This window comes from Centroberyx affinis, unplaced genomic scaffold (assembly GCF_046629955.1).
Source record: "Centroberyx affinis isolate AG114_WGS23_722 - 3 ecotype Tasmania unplaced genomic scaffold, CSIRO-AGI_Caff_v1 ptg001439l_1, whole genome shotgun sequence".
In the NCBI taxonomy this organism is placed as follows: Eukaryota; Metazoa; Chordata; class Actinopteri; order Beryciformes; family Berycidae; genus Centroberyx; species Centroberyx affinis.
The window spans coordinates 48,827-67,660 of record NW_027279913.1 but is presented as its reverse complement, the minus strand read 5'-3'; the positions used below and the strand labels follow the sequence as shown (position 1 = coordinate 67,660).

The 18,834-nt window shown below is 39.9% G+C and overlaps 1 protein-coding gene across 1 annotated transcript; it reads left to right on the top strand.

The window, feature by feature from the left end:
* The first annotated feature begins 356 nt into the window (after nucleotides 1–356).
* On the top strand, nucleotides 357–17,639 carry slc12a4 (solute carrier family 12 member 4). Its single transcript, XM_071526667.1, has 24 exons — nucleotides 357–402; nucleotides 2,477–2,571; nucleotides 3,191–3,322; nucleotides 3,607–3,753; nucleotides 4,251–4,305; nucleotides 4,698–4,828; nucleotides 5,599–5,840; nucleotides 6,281–6,498; nucleotides 7,533–7,697; nucleotides 8,519–8,617; nucleotides 8,740–8,797; nucleotides 9,070–9,244; nucleotides 9,622–9,740; nucleotides 10,009–10,107; nucleotides 10,466–10,585; nucleotides 10,730–10,834; nucleotides 12,924–13,092; nucleotides 13,733–13,928; nucleotides 14,421–14,590; nucleotides 14,742–14,873; nucleotides 15,277–15,384; nucleotides 16,286–16,473; nucleotides 16,734–16,867; nucleotides 17,500–17,639. The coding sequence occupies exons 1-24, from the start codon at nucleotides 357–359 to the stop codon at nucleotides 17,589–17,591; spliced, it is 3,195 nt and encodes a 1,064-aa protein (XP_071382768.1). The 3' UTR covers nucleotides 17,592–17,639.
* The last annotated feature ends 1,195 nt before the right edge of the window (nucleotides 17,640–18,834 follow it).

Below are 18,834 nucleotides of genomic sequence, written 5' to 3'. Positions count from 1 at the left end.
CATATGAGCATGTAGGCCTACATCTATTGCTGCGCTGAATGAAGACTGAATATCAATACACTGTAGGTACACAGATGTGAAATACTTCTCTATTGAATACACCCCAACCCTAGCCACTCAGATCACCCATGAGCAGACATGTGCCTCATTGTGCCATTGTGCCATAGTGTGTGTGTGTGGGTGCCCATACCAGCACCACCCACCCCTAACCCCCCTCCTCGCAGCACGCCATGTGCTAGACCAGGCCCCTGGGTGAGTGCTCGCCCTGGGTGACCGGGCATCCTGGATGGTGATTGACTATTCCCCAGAGCCAGAGCGCAGACTACACTGCTGCTGCCTGCACACAGACTAGAGCTATGCTTACCCACAGCAGCACCAATGGCACTGGGACACGGGACACAGGTGAGTGAAGACCAGCGGGGGAATCTGAACCAATATGCTCGCAACAAAGCTGGTTCATCGAGAATAGAACAGAGTACAGTATTTCATTTCATGCCCAGTTAGTTAGTTGACAGAGTTTTTTGTTGCAGGATTAATTTGGGTTGTGAGATGCAACTGTTAAACTTTACATGCTCTAATAACCCAAAGATCAGATCCTCTCCGGATTTCTAGGTAATGAGGTGTGTGCAAGCCAGTGAGTGTGTATATGTGTGTGATGGAGTTTGCGTGCAGCATTTGCCCCAGGCACTGTGCTTGTCTCTGCTTGATTCTTTTCCTGAAAAGCAGAAGTTTAATGAGAATGAAATCTGATTATACGCTTTTTTGTCACCTTGACTTTGCTTGGTTGCTTTAACATGCTTGGTGCTGTTTTGGCAAGGAGGATGTTTCACTACATGAAGTTTCTTTATAAAGATTAATGCTACATGAGAGATTAAGGTGCTTTGATTATTATTTTTGGTGCTGGGTAAACAGTGACTGTTAAATGTTGACTGAATAACTTGTCAAAAATGTCATAGAGAAATTGTAAATGCCATAGAATTTCATGTTATTCTTTTCGTAGTTTGTTATATTAATTACTCTCTATCACTCTGAGATGCTGAACTGCTGAGGTGTGGCCAGTTGGTCAATGTAATGCTTTCATCTTGATTGCACTTTCCTCCACTTTTACTCTTAATCGCAGAATAATGTCATACAGTTAGACTTGGACAGGCTTTAAAAATGTCAATATTAATCAGACAACTGAATTTTCTCTAAAATCAGCAAACCTAGCTATCTTTAGACTGACATATTTGGCCCTGTTTATATTTGATTGCTATGACCAGACCAAGTGAAATATTTTCTTTTTATTTCAAATCTTCAAATACTTTTCTTTCCAACAAATCATCTTATTTGGTTTGAATCCAAATGGATAACTCATTATTTGAAACCCAGTTCATCATGACACATTCATCATGCCTGAGTAAGACCTACATAACCGCTTTATTGCACATTCATCAGTGATGGTTCATCACTGTCATCTTTCATAAGAAATTTATGTAACATCAGTGTCATCTGTGACACTGAGATGGAGAGGTGTAACATGCTGCCAGAGGAGGGTGTCAAAATAAAAGATCCGCTACTGTACTGTTTTAAAGCCAATTTGTTCACATGGATATAAAAAGGCTCAATCCAAAATACCAATTGCTGTATTTCACTAAGTACGAGTGCAAAATGAAATAAAGCAATTCTATGATTCTGGTTATGTGTTGTGTAAGCATTCCACAGTCAGTAATATGATTGCATACATTTTTTGTTTCATAATTGATTGATTGAAAGAATTAAATTAAATGTATGACTATATCTGAGTTTTATGTGTAAGATTTGAAGCTTGTTATACAGTAGTTGTACTGTATAGTTGTATGATTGTAAATAGTTAAAAGCATGAATTGTTATTTCACATACCTGTCAAATGTCAGTGTTGAATCAATGTTCAATAATACCGATACAGGTTTTTGAAAGCCGATACTCAATATATTTTCAGACTGAAGCTGCCAGTAGCTGATATTTTGTGCCAATATTCTATATTTAAATGTGACCATTTTCCTGCCAAAAAAAAAAAGTTGCAAGGATTCAATGCTTCCACCAGAATTCTGTGCAGTGTGAAAAAGCCATTTAAACCATGGGGAGCTAAAACTGTCCATTAAAACCCATACTCATGAAATTCAGTAAGGTGAGCAATTTAAGAGAGGTTGAGGCAGATTTCATTGCCAGTTTTACAGACTGCCACCCCTGAAGCTGGTTGAGTAAAATCTTGTCCTCACCTCTATCATATCAGCGGTGGGCAACACTTACTGGCCAATAACCGATCTTTATTGAAAGGCCAATATTTGCCCGTTATTTCAGCTAAATTACATATTGGTCTGACCCTAGTTCAAATTCCTGGTTTGAAATAGCAGTTGGCATTATCTTTTTTTATTTGTTTTTATCTGTTATCTATATTTGTCCAAATAATGTTCCTCCATTAATTATCTCCCTCTTTCTCTCTACACCCTGACAGGACATGGGAACCATAAAGAAGACAGTCCATTTCTCAACAGTGCCGATGCTGCTAAGAAGAGTGACTTCTATGACAGGAATCTGGCCTTGTTTGAGGTCTGTTAATATTACTGTGTAAGAACTCCATGTCATATGAGAGAGATGAACCAGTGTAGTCAGGGTAATCTTCCTGGAATACGGGTACATCGTCTGTCAGAGAATTATTAGCACCACTATAATAATGAAGCTCATTTTGATGTGAATATTCAGATAAATCCTGTACTTACCAGTCATGCCCAATAGAGAAGTTCCATGTGGTTCATTTGGACGACATCACAGTTTAGTGTTGGTTCTCTGGTTTTTGACAGAGAGGTTGTTTACATTCACAGTGGTGGTTGGACTGTGCTGGGGCATTGGAAAAATACGTGTGAATTCTGTATTTTGGCTGAATTTTCAAATTAGTTGGGCAACAGATCAACATGCAGAAACATACATACTATGAAATGACACTAAAGAATCTAAATATGGTATAATAATATTATAATATATAATTAGCTATTAGTTATTATTAGTCATTGCAACACTACTACTACTACTACTACTACTACTAGTATTAATATTATTACTACTACTACTAATGATAAATGATAATAAACAAATTTTACAATGCAATATTCTTCTTATGTATTAAATGAATAATTTCATTAATGCAACTTTATCTCTTCCCTTCCTCCAGGAAGAGCTGGACATACGCCCCAAGGTGTCATCTCTGCTCAGCCGCTTGGTCAACTACACCAACATCACCCAGGGAGCCAAGGAGCATGAGGAGGAGGAGAGCGCCGAGGCCTCGCGAAGGAAGGCCCCCAAGGTCAGGGGTCAGGGGTCAGGGGTCAGGGCAGGGCAAAGCAACACTCACTGTTTTTCACCATGTCTAAACTCTAGTATCCAGTTAGTGTATTAGGACTTATTGATTGATTGTTTATGCCTTTGTGCCTACTACAGTCAGGCTGTGGCGATGTAAGACCTTGATACAAGCAAAGAGCTGATGGCATGATTGCATGACCTTTAAAAAGTACATCAATCAATATTTAATGATCAATACATTTGTTTGCTGAAATGTCATGCTCAGTACTCTCTGTCTCTCTCTCTCAGTCTCCCAACATGGGCACCCTGATGGGAGTCTACTTGCCCTGTCTCCAGAACATCTTCGGTGTCATTCTCTTCCTCCGACTGACGTGGATCGTTGGGACGGCCGGCATCGTGCAGTCCTTCCTAATTGTCCTCATGTGCTGCTCATGTGTTAGTATGCACACACACACACACACACACACACACACACACACACATACACATGCACCATTTCACACTGAGTTCTTTCCACCATGAATCTGGGTCACAAGCCAGCTCATATTGCCAACCAGTCAATAGAACCCACATACAATTTAGCCTGACACATGAGGCTGGATAAGGCAGTAACAATTATTTAAGTATGCTCCTATCAGCTAAATCTCACATAACAAACATTGTGGTCCTGTATAGCTCAATGGTGAGAGAAAGTTAATTACTGTAAGAGTTAGTGTTTTGATTCTCTCCTAGACCACCCATGCTAAAAGTGTATTGTGCTTTGCATAAGTGTCCACCAAATGGATTATGTTCTGCTAGATGGAAGCTTTGCTTGCCTGCGGTTGTTTTGGTCAGAGGATATTAACATAGCACCCGGAAGTTGCCATGACGTCTCTGTGTGTGATTGCATCATCCTTTTCCATTAATATCACATTTTCCATCTTCCTTTGTAGACGATGCTCACAGCCATATCAATGAGTGCCATTGCTACTAATGGAGTTGTTCCAGGTAATTAACCTCTACATACTTGAAACCATGAGATAACAGACCGACATGTTTCAACATTGTAGTAGCAATTGTGAAACTCCCCCATTATACATTTGCCCTGCATCTACTCTTCATTGACCACTGTAGCCTATTCTTTGGCAAATAGTCCTGAACTGAAGAGGCATTACTGCAACATAAAACTGCTTCTCAAACAACTAGTTGCCGGACCTTCGATCTGCTTGTATCTTCTTTTTCTGTGAAAAAAAAAAAAAAAAATGAATATTTCCCACACATTTCCTCTTGGGGGCAGCAGTAAGCTACTGTTGTTTGCAGTGCATGCCTTAACGAAGTGGGAGTTCTCCAATGGCTTCACTTGTACTGCCATCAATAATACTTCATGTCATGTGTTGTAGCTGGAGGAGCATACTTCATGATCTCACGCTCCCTGGGTCCAGAGTTTGGAGGAGCTGTGGGGCTGTGCTTCTACTTGGGCACCACCTTTGCTGCTGCCATGTACATACTGGGGGCCATCGAAATCTTCTTGGTCAGTTTGTTAAAATTGACATTCATATACTGTACATATACACGACCAGTCAAAAGTTTGGACACACCTGATTGAATATACTCTGTTTTTCATGATCTTAAAGCCATTTTGTTCTAAAGGCTTATGCTTAAATGCTTGAAATTTGTTTATTAGACAAATATAAATAGTGAAATTGATGCCTATGTATGAATTTTGCCTTTCCATCAAGGCAAAAGGTGGCCACTTTAAAGAATCTAAAATATAAGATTAATTTTCTTTTTTTTTTAAGAATAATTTTGATTCATTTAACACATTTATTTATTTATTATTATTTATTTTTTGGTCACTGCATAGTTCCATTTGTGTTATTTCATAGTTTTGATGTCTTTACTATTATTCTAAAATGTGAAAAATAGTAAAGATAATGAAAAAATGTTTTGACTGGTAGTGGAGTTTGAAAATAAATCTGATTCCTTAACACAATTCTTTAACACATCCTTAATTTCCCTTGTACTGTAGTTAATATTGGAATATTTTTTGTACGTTATTTGCAATGTACAATAAATCTACAAGAATTTGTCTTAGTGGAATTGGTGCAGAGATATATCAGCTACTTACATAGTATCACAGCATGTATTGATACATGGCAAAGGGATAACAGGACCTCAAATACAGTGCAAAGGGACAGTGTAAGACAGTAGACTATACATATCACTCACAATATTTAATTTTCAATATGCATTTGTATTCAAGCAAAATAATTGTCCTACTGTCATTTCTTGTCTCCTCAGAAATACCTGGTCCCCCAGGCGGCCATCTTCCATGCCACAGACCCCCATGGGGGTGACAGCGCCCTGCTAAACAATATGAGAGTCTACGGCTCTATCTGCCTCAGCCTGATGGCTGTTGTTGTCTTCGTAGGAGTGAAATATGTCAACAAGCTGGCCTCTCTCTTCCTCGCCTGTGTCATCATCTCCATCGTTTCCATCTATGCCGGGGCAATCAAATCCATCACTCACCCACCAGAATTCCCGTAAGTCCATCAAGAAGAGTTGATGGAAGACTTGATTCAGAGTCTAAACAGGACGTTGGGTGAATTACAGATAATTTAATGTGTAATTAGTGGTTTCGTCATGGACAAGAGAGGGAGCTGCTTTTGCAGTGGTTTGGATAAATGCTGAGGGACACATGAAGGCACGTAACAACACATCCACATTTTCTGCATTTGTTTCTCATTCTGTATTGTATCTGCCTCTAATTAGGTGACCACAACACTGATTGTTTACTTCATTCATATAATTAGATATTTTCTTTCCATGCCATTCTTTTCATAAGCATCATTTTTTGGTTATGATGAAAAAGAAGAGGAAGAACAAGAAGAAGAAGATAATGATGATGGTGATGTGGTGGTGACAGCAATGATGATGACTACAAAGATAACTATTTCAACTTTCTTCCATGTTATTCCTTCAGGATCTGCATGCTGGGCAACAGGACTTTGGTGAGAGATCTCTTTGATGTGTGTGCTAAGACTGTAATGGAGGGCAATGACACCGTGCCCAGTCAGCTGTGGAAGAACTTCTGCACTCCGGGGAACTTGAGCAGCGCTCACTGTGACGACGACTACTTCAGCCAGAACAATGTGACAGAGATACAGGGCATCCCAGGACTGGCCAGTGGTATTATTAGAGGTAAAGTTAACATGGACCATTGAGTAGTGATTGAAGTATACACCATTGATAAGAATGGCGATGACGCGGCAAAAAGGCCACGCCTACAAAGCGCGGTACATGTACGAAACCCTATTTTTTTTTAAAAAAGACATTTTCTGTGGTTGCTTTGTCTGTGTTCTAATAATATATGTGAAATGTATATGGTATAAATAATTTGTTGTTAGCTTTTCATGGCTGTCAAACAACAGCAAGATAATTAAAATGTTTTTTCTTTAAGTGTGAAAATGCTAACATGACTCCTCTCTTGAACGGAAGTTTGCACGGAAGTTTGCCAGCTTGTTAGCATTTTGCAACTTCCAGATAATTCAATTATAACGATCATGTTTGACAGACTTGAAAAGTTTAAGAGCAATTCACATACACCATATACATTTCACATAAATTACTACAACACAGAAAAGGCAACCACAGAAAATGTTGATTTTTTGTTTTGCCCAAACTGAATAGGGATTCGCACATAGGTTTTGCACTTGTACCGCACCTTGTAGGCGTGGCCCATTTGAAGCGTCAGGCCATTCTTATCTATGGGATTTTGTTGGATAGGCTTTGCATAAAGATTACACCTGTCATGTTCTGAGTATATATTATAGACCTACAGTATGTATGTGAATACAGCCATACTTGGTCAATGTACAGTATGGTTGTGTTTATAAATGTAGATTCTTGTTGCAAAATGAGATATGCACCACTGAAAAACAATACAAAATGATAGCACAGCATTATAACAAAATATTTTTTAAAGGACTTTTTTTAAAGGATTAAAGTTGGCAAGATAGTTTGATTGATAAAAATTACATTTACAAACTCAACCCTCTGTATATTTGAAATTCTGAATGATAAACTTTTTTTCATTTTTTTCACCAAAAAAATACTAAAGTAATATACTGCTTCATGAATAACACAAGTGGACCTTGATACCTGTGTATATGAATGTGTTTCCTCTGTAATATTAGTTTGTTTCTAAAGCTTTACATGTCTGTCCTCTGTGTCAGAAAACATGTGGGGCGACTACCTGCAGAAAGCGGAGATCTTAGAGAAGGCGGGGCTTCAGTCAGTGGATGTCCATGGAGCGATGGAGAGCTTTGGCCTGTACGTGTCGGCAGACATCGCTACGTCATTCACCCTCCTGGTGGGGATCTTCTTCCCCTCTGCCACAGGTATGACAGCCTCAACAAACCTGGCAACCCTGGCTTATCAAGACCTTATAGCATAAACCTCAGTCCATGTCACGTCAAGTAAAAACCTGCTCTTTTCCACACTTGGTTAACTTAGGTGTCAAATTGAACTTAAATGTCATTAATATAATATGATTTTGACAACAACTGCAGTGTAAAAAATGTGTTGGTTAACCTGTTAAATCAGTACACCAAAGAATATGGGAAATATTATATGATTTACACAAGACGGCAACTGGAGTGCTGAAAAATATAGAGTGTCTTAAAATGAGTTGCGTTCACATGAAAACAACATGCAACCCCATTTCTCAATTTATTTGGATGTTTCTCATTATTCTATATAAAAAGCAGCCATGCATAAATCTTACTTTGCAATTAGAGTGATTCATTTGCAATGTTTTTAACTAGTAGCTACATATACATATACTGACATTTTATATTGTATTTTGGCCAGTTGGTGGGACTGCTCATGTCTGAGATTATTTTGCACAGTAATAAAATGGCTGGCATAAGCTCCAGAGTTAACTGGGGATGTTGAGCGGTTTTGTCACTTTCCAAACTTTCCTTTCCTTAGCTAATTTTCAGTGCAATATGAAGCGTTAAAGTATGAGCAATCATCTTTTTTGCTTCCATCATGCTCTCGTTTCATCATTACGAACAGGAAAATTGACAGATTGGTATGCAGAATACAGCAAAATAGGGAATAGACTTCAGACTATTCTCCAGTCTGGTCAGTAGGGGATATAGTTTAACAGTTTTGATGTGTTCATTGGTTTCTATCGATTCTCCTCATCTCTTTGTAGGTATCATGGCAGGCTCCAACAGATCTGGTGATCTGCGAGATGCTCAGAAGTCTATCCCTGTGGGAACTATCTTGGCCATTACCACTACTTCACTTGTCTGTATCCTTATTTTGTTGACTTCTTGCAGTAAGAGGCTGAAAGGTTGCCTCTTCCAATGGGATAGAAAAACAAATTTGACATAGCTGTGTGACACCTTGTGCTCCTTGACCTCCTGTATTCAGATTTCAGTTCTGTGGTTCTGTTTGGGGCATGTATTGAAGGAGTAGTTCTGAGGGACAAGTAAGTTTATCTGTATTCTTTATTATTTTTGAAATACTTTGTGACCACTTATCTGATGGACTGACAGTACTAAAATGTAATACTGGAATGCAAAATAACTTGAATGTAATAGCCATTACCTGGAAGGGCATATCTCTCTCTGCTGTAGTGATTTGCATACTTCTCCAGAACACTGACATACATACAACGTATCAAAACTGACAACAAACACTTGGTTAACTCCATTGCACAGCAGCCAACATTCAGCATTTCATTCTTGTCCATACTTGCAGGTTCGGGGACGCAGTCAATAAAAACCTGGTGGTGGGGACTCTCTCCTGGCCCTCCCCTTGGGTCATCGTCATTGGCTCCTTCTTCTCCACGGTGGGGGCGGGCCTGCAGTCCCTCACCGGGGCTCCACGTCTCCTACAGGCTATCGCTAAGGACAACATCATTCCCTTCCTCAGGGTGGGACAATACGCCTGTCAATCGTGCACTGTTTAACCACACCACCTCCTATTCTTTGATGTGGTTACAGTTGTGAATATGTTGCCATTTTACAGTACCTCACTGCCATACGAAAACAGCTCCTAGTGTCTTGGCAGGCGTAAAATAAAGAATACAGTTACCCAGTTGTTTGTTGATCTTATCATTTCCAGAATTTGTGATAATTTGAATATTCAACATAACTTCCATATCACATAAGCTGTGCTGGTAATATTTGTGCTTGGTAATATTTGTCTTTGCTCATTTGAATCTGATGCCAAATAAGAGGTGATTTGCATTCCTTCATGTATTGTATTGCTGCTGTGTCAGTGAACAGAGTCCTGTATTTCTTGTCTCAGGTGTTCGGTCATGGTAAGGCCAATGGAGAGCCCACATGGGCACTGCTACTGACTGGACTCATAGCTGAGCTGGGTATCCTTATTGCCTCACTGGATATGGTGGCACCTATCCTTTCCATGTGAGCTCTCACACATACACATACACATACACACACACACACACACACAAATGAAGACACAGACAAAAACACACAGTTGCATAAACATGCATATACACGCATGCACGCATACAGAACCATGCACATTCATCAACACCCACACATTCTCATCTGAAAGGTATGTTGCCTACATTTCCATGGAAGTTACCTTTCCATTTAAAGGCCAAATGCAATATTGTGAAGTCATGCCCTTTGAAGGTGTTACAATTCTCTTTGTCTTCGTCAACAGGTTCTTCTTGATGTGCTATCTCTTTGTGAACTTAGCCTGTGCAGTGCAGACTCTGTTACGCACACCCAACTGGAGGCCAAGGTTCAGATATTACCACTGGTGAGTATAAGTGTAACAATGCGTAGTCTGGAATCTTCTAACCTTGATATTGTGTCAGGCAAGTGACTCCCCTGCAATAGATTTGACCTATTCTTATGCACTAGGCTTGCACTTTCAATGGAGTCATACTAAAGAACGGTGTAGCTGTATCTTTTTTTTAATCCAGGGAAGGTTTGTTTGGAACACATGGGGGTTAGGACAATTGTTGTTGCTCAAAGGTTTCCCACAGTAGATCTTGAATGAGGCGGGAGTGTTGTTACTTTTCCCCACTAACTGACCCAAGTGTTCAAACCAACAACAACAACTTGTGTTAGTGTACAAAAAATGTAATTTCTGGGTTTATGTTTCACTCCCACAGGGCTTTGTCCTTCCTGGGCATGAGTATGTGCCTGGCTCTCATGTTCATCTCCTCCTGGTACTATGCTATTGTGGCCATGTGCATCGCTGGGATGATCTACAAGTACATTGAGTACCAGGGGTATGTCTGGAGTCTGATGCACTACTTCTGTGTTGCTGCACAACAGAGACAGTGAAAAGTGATCACTTTTCACTGTCTCCGTTTCTGTATGCCTTCTTTCTGCTTTGTGCCTTATCTCTCTCTTTTGCTCACATACAAACACAGAGCAGAAAAGGAGTGGGGAGACGGGATAAGAGGCTTGTCCCTCAGCGGTGCACGCTACGCCCTGCTAAGACTCGAGGTTGGACCCCCGCACACCAAGAACTGGAGGTATAACTACACCTACAGGAGAGGCTCTGAATGTCTCCTCACAAACAAACAGTAACAGCCAGTAACAAATATGTCACCTTGTTTATTTGACCTGTAATTGCACCATGCCATTTGTGCCAATCACAGTAATTTTGGAAATAGTTTCATCGAAAAATCCAATCATGCGTGACACCTGGACGACGAATGAATGATACGGTGCCCCCTAATCAGTTTAATTTTGAAAATGCTGGAGCAGTGGTGAGATGCATCATTCCTCCATGCAATGGTATAGGAAGCAGAGGGGGACACAGGGAAGAACAGGATTAAATTGTCCCTGTCATATTTGTAATGGAAAGACATGATAACTTATTATAAGATTATTATTATATGATAAGTTTTTATTCTGCTAACAAAAGTAACTAAAAACTCATAGTGCAATTTAATGAAATCAACTCGTCTTTAACCATTAACACAATGTATATAGATGTGTTTGTCAATTTCAACTTAAAAGTGCTAGTTATGAGCTTCATGACTTAAAATCATGAGTTCACATCTTGTGACTTAAAATTATGAGTTGAAACAACATAAAGCATTCACTAAACTCAACACTGTTAGTTTATTAGCAGACTTCCCAGTTTAACTCTCCAGAAACTCTTCCTTCTTTAGGTTTGAATGAAGTTACAGGATAGAGACTTGTTATGTATGTATGTTTGGTGAATCATAGGTCAATTTCTGATAAAAAAAAAAACCAAACAAACAAAAAAAGCATGATAACATCTACTATCTATCTTATCTATGTGTCTGGGAATTCACAATAAAGTAAGTTTCTCTCTGATGCACATGGAAAGTACAATCCACTACAAGTAAGTGTATTGCAGCTGCATACTGTATGCTGAACTGTGTATTAATCATAAGCCTACAAGAGGAACTCAAACTTAAACCTAGCAAACCTTGTGAAAAAGTAAATAACACTGGATTTCAGTTCATCAATTAATGCATTCAACTTGGAAACATGAATCAGAATGACTAGACTGTTGATTGAACTTATTGTCTTAAGTTCACTCAGTTAGTTTCTACATTAGAACAACTAACTAATGATCTTTGACCTAACTATTCAGTACTACTTCAGTCAACTCACAATTTTAAGCCAGCAAGGAAACTTATGTTTTTAAGTTGAACTGCCTTAATATTTTTTGCAGTGTAGTCCTCCAGACTCTGGTGCTGTTGCTATGCAACCGACACAGTATAGCAGTCCAGTCCAGTTCTATTGCACTACAACAGAGCGCACAATGTGAGACAGATTCACCAGCGGTTAAGATGATTTGCTGATTTGATGAAGAGTAAGCCTCAATAAAGTATTGCCAGTTGCACGTTAATGTAATAAACCCTCTGGCTATAATGTAAATAAAACGGCTGTGGAGTTGTGGTCTGGAGGAGTTATTTTCACAGCTGTGGAGTGGCAGCGTACCCGCTAGGAACTTAAGACGAAGAAGAGTTATCTTGACACCATTTGCTGCAATTATAAACATTTCAAAACTCAGCTGAACTTCCTCCTTTGGCAGAGACAACCCAGAGTGGCTCTAAACAGGTTGCGAGGGTGATGCAATAGCTATACCAACGAGAGTTTTGACAACAATTTAAAATCGTAGTTAGTCCAGTTTGGTCTTGAATGTTGTCCGACCATATGGCTTTAAGCACATGGGGAGGCAACAACAAATGCAGCCAATGTATCAATAGAATGTAAACAACGCCGACTGATACTTCAGGATAAGGTCCAAGTTTCATCAAAATCCAAGCAGCAGTGTCTGAGAGATTGCATGTGATGGATGAATGAACCAACCAACAAACAAATAAACAAACACGCAAACAGACAGACTGATCTATTGTTCTCCGCCCCAGTGACAATGACTGATCAGTTTACCCTCTTTTGATAGACAACCGCAGGCATCCACTCGTATCTGTTTTTCTTTTCAAGAGTGGCATCCAGTTGAAATTTTCTGAAATATTTTTTCTCAATGTTGGGGTGGCAGTCTTTCAACAGGGGGTGCCAAAGTGCAGTTTTGGATTGGGCCTTTAACATGTTGCCTGTCTGTCCCTCTGTGCACTACAGACCTCAGCTGTTGGTGCTGTTGAAGCTGGATGAGGATCTCCATGTGAAATATCCCCGGCTGCTGACCTTTGCCTCGCAGCTGAAGGCAGGGAAAGGTCTGACCATCGTGGGCTCTGTCATCCAGGGCAACTTCCTGGAGAGCTATGGGGAGACGCAGGCAGCGGAGCAGGTAGATACTGGGAAGGGATGTATACTGTGCTATACAGTTCTCTATCGTTCTCTGCAGTAGCTCTGCTGTGTCACACCTCACTATTACAAATGCATTCCCCTTGTAATGAAGCTGAAACTTTGATTATACATTTTTATTATATTTCTTCACCAGCCATTGCTTGTTAGCTTGTAATCAAAGGGCATGGCTAGCAACGGCTTGTTAGCAGTACACCTTGGTGACAATGTGCCATTTCAGGTAAAATAAAGGACTGATGGATGTGATGTGTCTGGTGAAAAGCAATTGAAATTCATTTAGGATTAACAGTCTTAATGCAACGATAACTGGAGAAACAAACCACTAATTTATAGGTTCACTTGGCCGTAAGCCTATATTCATAGCCTACGTATGTATAGAAATTTAAAGGCCACATAAATTGTTATGATCTAAATTCAAAGCACACATTATTACAAGTAGTATCAACAAAGAAACAGCTGCTTTGATCAAATAAAATAATGCTCTTCTTTTAAAATCATTATTTATACATATTATGATGATCCATATATGATTATTATGATCATGGACTGAAGTTCAGTCTACGCACCTTTTGTCTTATCACTACATAACTGTTCTTGATCTTCTTTGACCTTATTCCTGCCAGGCCATTAAGAACATGATGGAGATTGAGCGGGTGAAGGGTTTCTGCCAGGTGGTCGTGGCATCAAAGGTGCGGGAGGGCATCGCCCATCTGATCCAGTCCTGCGGCCTGGGGGGCATGAAGCACAACACAGTGGTGATGGGCTGGCCATACGGCTGGAGACAGAGCGAGGACCCTCGCGCATGGAAGACTTTTATCAGTAAGATGCTCTCTGTAATGCTGTCCACATAACATGGGACTTGTTTAAAGGCCTAATCAATGATGGCACTCCTGTTGAAATATGGTTTCTCCATTACTGGCTTTGACTACATTGTATTTATTGGAATGACTACCTAGTTTTTCACTCTGAAAGACGCACGAAGTTGTGAAATGTTTGTTTACGTTTACGTAATGTTTGAAATAGACCTGTATTTTTAGGTACCATGGGATGAGAAAGTCAATCCATAAGTCAATCTCTAAGAGCCTGTGTGAATATACCTGAAATTTGGATGGTTAAATAAATTCTGGAATGGTTTTCAATAGAAAGAACTTTATGTTGGCACGCTGCTCCTCCTTTGCTCCTCTGGTGCTATATATAATGCTATAATAAGCTCTACTCACTATAGTTATTTCATGTTTAGCTCAGTTCAAAATGGTAAAGTTAACAGTCTAAGGTAACTGTCTCTGTCTCTGTGTGTTCATCTCTACCCAGACACAGTACGCTGCACCACAGCTGCCCACCTGGCCCTGATGGTGCCCAAGAACGTGTCCTTCTACCCCAGTAACCACGAGCGCTTCACAGACGGCAACATCGATGTGTGGTGGATCGTCCATGATGGGGGAATGCTAATGCTGCTGCCCTTCCTGCTCAAACAGCATAAAGTGAGAGGACAGACGCCATATTTTACTTATAGTACCAAGCAAAAATGTAACCCCAAAACATTAAAGATTATGAATTTGTCTATAACTCAAATTGTGATAAAAAAAAACAAAAAACTGACAAACTGAAGGTTTACACATGGTTGTGTTTCAGGTTTGGAGGAAGTGCAAGATGCGCATCTTCACTGTGGCCCAGATGGATGACAACAGCATCCAGATGAAGAAGGATCTGGCCACATTCCTTTACCAGCTGAGAATAGAGGCTGAGGTGGAAGTGGTGGAGATGGTGAGGAAAGTTCCTTTCATACAGAACAAGCACAAAAGCTAGCAAAAGCCAAATAGGTCTTTTCAGGTCAAGGGCTAACTCAAAATGAATTTAACACAAGATTGGAAGCTGCTGCTGAAAAGATCCCAACTATATCCTTACTAAACAACCATGTTTTTTTAGCACAATGTGCCAAAAAAGCAACAACAAAGAAAAATCAAACTTTTTCTACTAGAAATTGATTGCCTTAAACATCTTAAACATAATCTTGCCCTGTAGTGGAAGCAGGAGGAAACTCAGCCATCCATACAGAAAAAAAACAACTTTAACTTTCTTTCATTGCTTTACTGCCCATTTGGCCATGTTAACAGAAGCTTGTGCTGCAGTGAAATGAATCATTAAAAATGGTGTTGGGGTGTTTCAGCATGACAGTGACATCTCAGCGTACACCTACGAGCGAACCCTAATGATGGAGCAGAGGTCCCAGATGTTGAGGCAAATGAGGCTGTCCAGTGCAGAGAGAGACAGGGAGGTATGTTTGTGTCTCTCTTTGTGTTTGTATTTGTGATACTATACTGATTCCTTACTTAAAGTTTTGCTTTAAGCCCACTCCACAGGAAGGGTGACTAATAATAATAATAATGATACTTGGAAAAGACAATAACCTTCACTGATCCCTGCTGATTTTCTCTGGGTATAAGTACATTCATTTATGTTGTCACTAGTGCAAAATAATTATCACTTTGTGTGAAAACTCAAATCAACATTCAAGTTCACAAAATCTTGTGTTCAGTATCAGTGGAGCAAGCGCAGGCTGTACGGCATCAAAGATTAGTGGCTTGGTTCTCTCAATATCGTCTAATATACAGTGTTTGTATTGTAGTAGTTTGACATTACTGTTTGCCAAGGGTGCACTCACACAAGTTAGGCTTTTGATATTTCATTTGTCACAACCACAGACCTGACTGCTTTGATAACATCCTTGATGTGTGAAGATGCAAACTGTTCTAACATGTCTTATGGCTCATATTATTGCTCCTCAGACGATTTCATAATGTTGAATGTCAGGAGCCAACTGTCAATAAAATGATACAAGTTTGTTGTTAAACAAGTTGCAACAATTTACTGTTACAGTTAATTTTGTCACCTGCACAAACCAGTAGTCTTCCTCATAATTTACTGCAAAATCAGTTATGTAATCCAAAATTGTTAAAATAACTGACACAATAGTGGGACATTAAGCAATACTATTGTATTCCCATGTTTTGACTTTTGCATTCTTCAGTATTGGTTGCTTGTAGTGATGCAATTCAGGAATTTGACTTATTCAACACTATTCTTCTCTTACTGCTAGTTGCTTTGAATAAGTCAGCTAAATGCCTAAAATGTATATAGAAAATGCAGTCTCATCACATTCCCTCGGCCGCCTGCAGGCCCAGCTGGTGAAGGACAGGCACTCCTTGGTACGTATGGGCAGTCTGTACTCTGATGAGGAAGAGGAGGTGGTGGAGCCTCCTCCAGAGAAGGTCCAGATGACCTGGACCAGGGAGAAGTGTGAGGCCGAGAGGAGGAACAGGAACAACGCACCAGAGAACTTCAGAGAACTCATCAGCCTCAAACCGTGAGTCGGCTTGTGTTCTGTTCAGCATGAGAGTGAACGGTTCCCTTGTGTCTCTCATTTAACCAGTATAATCTATATTTTCATGCACCTCTCACCTCACTCTTCTCTCTCTTGTCTGTATGTATTTCTGTTTCAGACAGTGGCTTTGAAGACATGCTTAGAATTTGCCCTTACATTTACACCTTCTCCCAAAGTTCTCATTAAGACTTATGTGGATCTATCCCCCTCTCTCTCTGACTCTACCTCTTGCTGCCCTCCAGGGACCAGTCCAATGTGCGGCGAATGCATACAGCTGTGAAGCTGAACGAGGTAATAGTCAACAAGTCCCACGACGCTCGATTAGTGCTGCTCAACATGCCGGGACCACCTCGGAACACAGACGGAGATGAAAACTGTATCCTTTGCCAATATGACCAAACACAAGTGCACCGTTTTTGTTGAAATCATACTGAATTAGCCCATACTGCATTAGCCTTAAAATGCCAATTGACTGTTCTAGAGTAATGTAGAAGCTTGGCAGTTAAGTCACAAATCTCCTAGCAACCATGTCTGATGCCATCATGGAGGTCCATTAGAAAAACATCTGTGCACAAATAATGGCTAATTAGCCTTTATAACATGCAGGCTGGAAAAAAATATCTGAAAAGGGTTATTGGGGTGTGGGTGTATCCAAAAAGTTCAGGTTCATTTATTGCCATTTATAGCCCTTCATCACAAGCATGTCTCAAAGTACTTTACAGAGAATGAGCCTAGTAAAAATGCATAGTCTGATACTGTAGATTTGTTTCCAAATTTAGGTCACGGTGACATGAAGACTGTACACTTTTCTTCAGCCCTAGCCTCCAATCCAGAGCACTCCCAAGTTGTAGCTTGACAGTTGATTTTTGGTATTGTATAAGGCTAATTTAGAAAAGTAACCAATGTCTATACTCTAATTTTCCTTTAGGCTACAATAGCATAGATATACAAAGTGTGTGAGCTGTCATTTGGTTAGTGATAGGCCTACTTCCTTAACCTTTGCCTCAGATATGGAGTTTCTGGAGGTGTTGACTGAGGGCTTGGAGAGAGTCCTGCTGGTGAGAGGGGGCGGTCGCGAGGTCATCACCATCTACTCTTGACCAATTAGGAGCCGCTACAGACGTCCCCTCTCCGCCTCAATGAGACACATTCCACCCCGGGCCACAGGGGGCAGCACCAGCTCAGCTTCCAGACACTTCTGGGTAGAGACCCATGATATTATGAAGTATGGACTTTTGCGCACAAAAGAAGTTTATTCTATTCTTGTAGAATATTGGCACACACTGGGGTACATATCCATCTATGAACACGGCTTTGCCATTCTTTACACGGACAACAGAAAGCTGTTATTTTTCTCCCTCAAAAATCTATGTTTTGTGTATCAAACTCTCAAACACAAATCACGTCAGTATTTGTTGTTGTTTGTGGCTTACAAGACTTCTTTATATGTGATAATAAACCTACATTTGACAACTTGCCAGACAACAATCTTGAGTAGTACAGAGCTTTCACAGATTGTGCCAAATTTTGAACCTAAAACTGCTCTTTGATAGTGGAAAGACACCTCTATATTTATTTTATTTATTTGTCCGCATTTCCCCAATGAGGTAAGAGAACATGTGATTGTAGATAATGAACAAAAGGTGTAAGTTGGGTTGTGCTGTACTTGGCACAGTTTGTAAATGTGGATGCCAGAAATCAGAAAGCATTTTTTTTCAAAGTTATAATTTATGATTGTTTTGTATTGGACAGAGATTTGTATTGTTGATAAGAGAAAAGTGTGTACATGAATCATTTCTGAACTGTTGCATTTGAACCATATTTGTGCTGACAGGCTTGAGAAGTGCTTTCCGGGTCACCATACAGCGTAGCGAACAAATGTTTCTTTTCCTGTAGACTGAATGATGTGTACAGGCCAACAGTGTTTTATACGACTCAATAAAACATTTACAACGCAGGTCGTCACTCTGTTCCTTTGAGTTTCTGCTGTTCCAAGTCATGTTCATTTCAGTTATGAAAACGAAAAAAGGAAAGGCAAAAACGATAATGCTAAAGTACACAATATGTTTTCTAAATTTTCATAGTATCTTGTTATGCTGTAATATAAAATAAACCTGTTCATAAAGTCCTCCATATATATTGTGTTGTTGAAGCTTTTTAAAAAATATTCAAAATTAATATTGCACCAATGGATAATATTCAAATAAGCAAAATAGAATAATTATACATTATGCACTGCAGTGGAATCAAACCTATCCTAACCTAACCCTAACCCTAACCTTACCTAACCTAAAATAGCCCAGCCTAACCCTGACCTGCAGTAACCCAACCTCCAATTGTTCC